The sequence below is a fragment of the Melampsora larici-populina genome (assembly GCF_000204055.1).
Source record: "Melampsora larici-populina 98AG31 unplaced genomic scaffold MELLAscaffold_37, whole genome shotgun sequence".
In the NCBI taxonomy this organism is placed as follows: domain Eukaryota; kingdom Fungi; phylum Basidiomycota; class Pucciniomycetes; order Pucciniales; family Melampsoraceae; genus Melampsora; species Melampsora laricis-populina.
Genome location: NW_006768801.1, coordinates 627,498 through 633,934, shown reverse-complemented (window position 1 = coordinate 633,934; position 6,437 = coordinate 627,498). Strand labels below are relative to the sequence as shown.

Here is a 6,437-nt window from a genome sequence, read left to right as displayed (position 1 = left end):
CGTTTGTCAATGGAACTATGAACAAAGGAGCCCATTTAACACTCTTGCTGTCTGAACCTCTTGACAAAGGCAATTGTATGCTTAGCTCTCAGACCTGTTTGTAGGTTATATCCACCCTCTACGGAAATTGATTGGTGTGAGCACGTCGACATGCTACCTCAAAACAGACATGGTGAACCTGGTTGCACCAGTGGAATTTTTGGCTGGGAGCTGTCAACAAATGTCAAGTTGATACACAAAGTTACTGCCAAAAAACAACTGGGTCAACTGGGTTTTTTGAAAACTGGGGCAGGTTTGAGAGCCACTATTACATAACTGACAACAGCTGAGCACCCAGGTTTGGCATGAGAAACTGAGAACACGTTTTCTCCCTCACCACTCGAGTTCCTTCAAGTTCAGGAGTTTCAAAACATCAAATTTCTATATCTACAGATATGTTTTCTCATCTAAAATATGTCAACCTCATCTGTTGATCAGCTTCTTGTGCGCATCTTGTCTCTCAGCCAGACCTCCCCTCTGGGCTTAGCTGAGAGGAATGGTTACATCTTTACAACTTTCAGCTGTGTCCCGATAATCTTGCCAATCAATCTCATTTCACAGCTTATTGCCTGATGTGTGATCTTATTGAATAAGTTGTTTTACACCTAATCTTCAGTTGGTTTGCTCCAATTATTTCTCAAATGCTTTCTTTCCCTGCACTTTTGCAAACAATACATGATTCTATATGTTTTTTACAACTCATTTGGGCCATTTACTGCGCCAAAAGATAAAAATTTGGCCCTAGGCATGACATTTAAGCATAGCATAATTTTGAGCACATTTTATGCTGCTATTGGGTCTGTTCCGATAAGAAGCATTTTTTATATTAGCATGGGATTTGGTGCAACCATCATCATGCTTATAAAGGAATCTCACTGTAAAGGAAAGAGGGACAAGGTTATAAGAAGAAAAACAAGGTGCAACGAGAAAAATCAAGGTGTAGTTAATTGAACAATGAGAACTAATCTAATCAGCTTCCGAGAAACAACAGAGCACGAAAAACAGAACAATTGAACAAAGAATGTACACTACTATGATCTTTAACTATCTTGCTCGACCTCGATAAAATAAAGACACACACATTGTACAGCTGATCAAGAAATTCGTGTCATGGTGGCACAAATTTCAAATGATTTCCCCCGCAAATACAGCTGCTGCGGACCGCAGCCCAGCCGTGTACAGCAGGCACGGATCAGAGCATAGGTCAATCCCGTACCCCGAGAAACCTCTTAAACAGGTCTCGGGCACCATCAACCCATCAAATTTTGCCACGTCAAAAATTTTTCCTCGCCACCCGGTAATTTTCACCTCAGACCATCCGTCACAGCACTTTCCACCGAAGGTTTGTCGTTTCTCCTTTCTCCTCTTTACTACGGCTCTTCTGACTATTTCACATCTCCCTTGTAGGCATGAGAGTGAGACCGGGGAGATATGATGTGGGTATCAAGGTACTGGCGGTGCAGTACCTCCGCGCAGGCAGGACGAATGGTCAAGTCCAGCGCATCTTGAGGTCGCCAGTCAGCTCGCGCATGATTTCTCGGTGGCACTCATTGTATCGACGTACCCATTCAGTGATTCGGAACCCGGATGACTATGAGCGTCTTGGTCGACACACCAGATTGAACGACAAAGATCGTGATTTCATGATTGAGCTACTCGACGGCAATCCCGGTCTATACCTGGACGAGTATCGCCACGCCGTCTATCAGCGAACCGGAACATGGGTCTCTTTACAAACGATGGCAAGCAACCTCAAGGATTGCCTTAATCTGACTCACAAGAAAGCAAGGACTGTACACCCTAACCAGTCTCCCGCCAAGCGTGCTCAGTATTTACACGCGGTAGGTGCTTTGCACCCCAACATGTTAGTCTTCTTAGGTATGTTATTCCAAAGTTTCTTATCTTTTTTAAAAACGTCAAGCTGACTGTTTATCCTATCAGATGAATGCGCCATCCAGGAGAGGTACCTCCGCAGGGAAAAGGCCTGGGCCCCACGAGGCCAACGCACTGCCCGAATTCCATGGAGTCGCGGTGGTAAGCGTTTTTCCCTCTTACCGGCGATATTCCGTGGTGGAGTTCTGGCAGCGGCCTGCCAAGAGGGAAGCTATGATCGATTGGATTTTGAAGGGTTTCTAAAGCATCGTTTGGTAAGTTGATCTCTTGAGTCATTCAGAGTTCCAATATGTACAGATATTGACGTACCCTAATGGCAAATCAGTTCCCAGTCATGAATTCGTACCCTAATGCCAATTCTGTCCTGGTGATGGACAACGCCCGAATTCACCATGGCGGCCAAATTGAAGAGTTGGCAGCTGAACGAGGCATTCGGATCCTGTACCTGCCACCATACTCGCCGGATCTGAATCCTATCGAAAAGGCTTTCAGTGTGCTGAAATCGCACTTCCGCCGCAGCCAAAGCCTCATCCGAACGGCTGCTGAAGACAAGATTGATTTGATCTTGGATTGGACTTGGGACTTGTTTACTCATACTCTCATGCATAAGTTGTACTCAGTTTGCGGGTATTGGATATGAAAACAGGTCCTTTGATTTGTGTACTCCAGTTTTAACAATCTTGAATGTCCCCAAAATGACAAGTTATGATTATATTTGAGCGGCTAGTCAATTGCAATGGAACTTATGATTTCATTTGAGGACACGAGAGTATTGAAATCCAGAGCCAACCGGCTCTGGATTTGTGAGTTGGACAAAGGCCCGTACGAAAACGGCCTTCCTCTGTCAAAAAGTCAAACACGACTGTCACAGAAGGTCCCATAGCCTGCAACTGAAGTGACCTTAAGAAGGTCACTTTGGTACACTCTCCAAGGTGGGTTGGATACCGGTCAACCTCAGACTTGGGTGGGAAAATGTTCAGCTATGGTTCAATGAACCTGAGCTGAACATTTTCAATTGAAGGGACTTAGACAAATTTTTTCGGGTCACATTGGGATCATGTCGCGAGGTAGACTTGTCTAAAGGTCTCGTGTTTGCCAAGAGGTGTATTTCCAAAGAGTTGTTGGACCCACAGCAAGAGCTGAAGTTAGACAATATAAGTTCGAGCCTACAGAGATGAACACAAACACAAAGATTTCGCAAACAAAGTGAACCGCCTAAAACAAAGTGAACCGCCTATGTGGCCTATCGCTGACAATATAAGTTCGAGCATAGAGAGATGAACACAAACACAAAGGGAACTAGGGCATCAGGAAAGAAAACAAAAATTTTTGAGATCACAAAGTGATTGAACAAAGCAATGGAAGTCATAAGCTCAAAGTGATTTCAGATGATGGTTAAATTTGGGAATGGCCTTGTACAAATCGTCAGCGTGAGCAAAAGGAATTCCCATGCTACGAAAATTAGCAAACGTATAAGTTTGGCGGTCCAACAAGCGATGAAGGTCATTGATACCCTCCTCAACTAAGATATCTCGAGTCTTCTTCATCTCTTGAGTGATACCCGCAAAGGTGAGGAACTCCTCAAAGGGTGGGATGTGAGGCGGCGGCGATAATCGATCAGCTGGCATTGCAAGTGGAGAAGGGTATGCGTTGGTCATCGGGGGTCCACCAACGGGAAACGCCAGAGTAGGCGTTGGCATTCCAGCCGGGCCAAAAGGTTGTCCGTAATAATTATGGTGAACGACTGTCCCGTTGGCAGGGTTGGCAGCCGAGGTGTCGGTTGGTTTTGGAGTCGTCATACCAAGGAACAGGGCCTTCTGTTTCTGGTAGTCGGCCACATCAAACCAGGTAAACCCCGGTCGTTTGGTTGGAGGGGTCACCTCATCGACACCAAGGACCCCATCAGCCTACAAAGGTGTGAAGTCATGTGAATTAGCAGACTGGGAGATGATTGAAGAAGTGAGATGAGAGCACCTACCCAATCATTAGCCCAGGTACGAATTCGGGCGTGGTTAAGCAACATGCATTGCCCAGGGTCCTTCGGATTCAAAACAAAGGTGACGTTTTCACCCGCTTTGAAATCCTTTTCAAAGCGGGACAACAACAGATTGTTTTTACGTTCCCCCTCGCTTAAAATGACAGACTGGAACGTAAAATCATTATATAAGCCAAAACCTATTGATTCGGAAAAAAGGAGAGGTGAAGTGCGGAAAGAAACGGAGTGATGACTTACACCAACAGAGCGCTCCGATAACGGATTGTCCTCGGATGAGGCCACCGGGGCATTGGCTTTACGTAATTCGGCCATCATACGACTAGCGTTGGAAGTTACCTTGGGGTTCTCGTGGTGTATTTTGAAGCCCATTGGCGTTGAAGCGGGAACAAGCTGAGCATGAGTCATGAATTCATCTAGAGAGGCTTGATCGTCAACAAGCATCTTCTGGGCCTTATGTTGGCGAGTCGCATTGATAAATCCCTGAATGTCGATGGTCTTTTCAAACCATTCCTTCTTAAGGGCCTCGGATACCCAGGAGTGCTTCTTGTCGCAGGATTTGAAGAGCTGGTGCTTGAAAAGGACAAAAGAAATGGTAGTTGGGCTGATAATTGTGAGCTTAGTGGGGACCTTCGGGTTGATATTTTGGTACTTGGGAACCGGGGTCTTGACTGGCTTCTTAGCTCGAGATGTAGCGGTAGTCTTCTTACGCTTGACGGGCGTTTCAGGAACTATAAGTTGCCAAATATTGAAAGTAACTTGGAATGATCGTTCTTGTTCAGCGGGCAAATCGGCAGGGGGTGAGTCATCAGGATCGCTTTCATCCTCATCTTCGTTAACGTTGGGTTGACCTGGCGCATCAAACACATCCAGTGGAAGATCTATTTTGTATGGTCAGCAACACCGGACAAGAAAGTCACCCTTTGATATCAAAGGGCAAAAAGAATAACAGAAGTCATGGGACTTACCATCCTCGTCATTTTCAATGACGTCGAGTTCAGTTGCGGGCCGTTTGTTCAGACTGGTGTGGGTACTAGTACCCAGGAAGGCCGAGATGGAAAAGGACGAAGTTCCCACAGACGAATAGATCAACGGGTTGATGTGTGGGTTCACCGGAGAAGCCGAAGACAGCTGTGACTGGGTTGGGGGAGCAGAGGCACGGTTCACAAAGGGAATTGACGGAGTCTGGTGATCAAAACCCTTGACAGGTGACGCAATCGGGCTTAAGCGCAGGGTCAACGCTTGCAAAGGTGACCTACCACATGAGTCTGACAGTCAGTATTGAATCAACGGTCAGAGGCAGAAATAAACTTACAAATTGCTACCATTGCTTTGGGCTATCATCGCTTGGTAGCTGCAAGTGCGAATGGCCCAAGATGTAGTCTCGAATCTGCCATCAGACGGCCTATGGGAGTCAATGTTCGAAGAAAAATCAGGAGAAGCCATTCGAAGATATGAAAAGAGACCAGAAAAGATCGAAGATATGAAAAGAGACCAGAAAAGATAGGACGTACAGAGGAATATTCGACAGCTTTCTGTTGACCATAGCACGAGAATGCAAGACAGAGATATTGATGGATAAGTTGGTGAACTGCTTGTTTCTGGAAAGAGGAAACTCGAGTGCGAGGGAGGGAAAGGATGAGTGGTAGGCCGTCATTTTATCCGAGTACGCCATCTGGCCAGGTTGTGGTTGAGGAAAACGACGAGGAAATCGAATCAATATGGAAGGAAATCGAATAGATACGGAGGCTGGCCGGTGAGGTTAGTGGATGAATTGTCCTGTGGGGGGGAAAGGCATTCGGTATGGAAGCTAGCTCGATGTGGAGCTTTGCAATTGTATGGAGGACCAAACAATTGCAGGCCGACCGGTGTTAGATTGTTTGGTCTTGACTCTTGAGGTTGATATCTGATTTGATATGCTGGTGAGGGTTCGCGGTTGGATGGGTGATTGAACTGCTCACCCAAACATCGCCAAACAACCCCGTAGCCCGGTACAGGATGCCAATTCCGAAGTGCTCGGATATCCAAATCCCGTGTCCATTACAGCTGGGCTGCGGTCCGCAGCGGCTGTATTTGGGGGGGAAATCGTTTGAAATTCGTGCCACCATGACACGAATTTCTTGAACAGCTGTAATACTAAATTTGATACGTGATAATTGAACAACTAATTTGTATACTGACTTTCACACAGTAACTTGAAGTTCTTGACCGTACACTTATCACTTGAAGAAAATTAAATCCAACAATAAGCCAGAATGGCTAGCATTGCTTTGTCTTCCAATTGTCGACGCTTGCATAAGCTTAACTAAGCCCCTCTCGCGCGGCTGCGTCCGCGCCCCTCGAAGAGGGGCTTACAACGGACTCGTACTTTTCGGCAGGAGAGCTCCAAGAATTAAGTCCCTTTATGTTGTTTTTTGGACTTCTCCTCAAATCCTCACCGTAGAAATTTGTGAGCTGCTGGTATGTTTTTCTTCATGCCTTTGTACATTTGCTGGCACAAGTTTCATGGGTA

At 46.0% G+C, this 6,437-nt stretch overlaps 1 protein-coding gene across 1 annotated transcript; it reads right to left on the bottom strand.

The window, feature by feature from the left end:
- Positions 1 to 4,841: 4,841 nt before the first annotated feature.
- On the bottom strand, positions 4,842 to 5,471 carry MELLADRAFT_90426 (uncharacterized protein; the record flags this gene model as incomplete). The annotated part of the gene is made up of 4 exons (XM_007413490.1): positions 4,842 to 4,846; positions 4,894 to 5,180; positions 5,241 to 5,330; positions 5,440 to 5,471. 4 exons carry the CDS (start codon positions 5,469 to 5,471, stop codon positions 4,842 to 4,844), a joined length of 414 nt encoding a protein of 137 aa, XP_007413552.1.
- Positions 5,472 to 6,437: the final 966 nt, after the last annotated feature.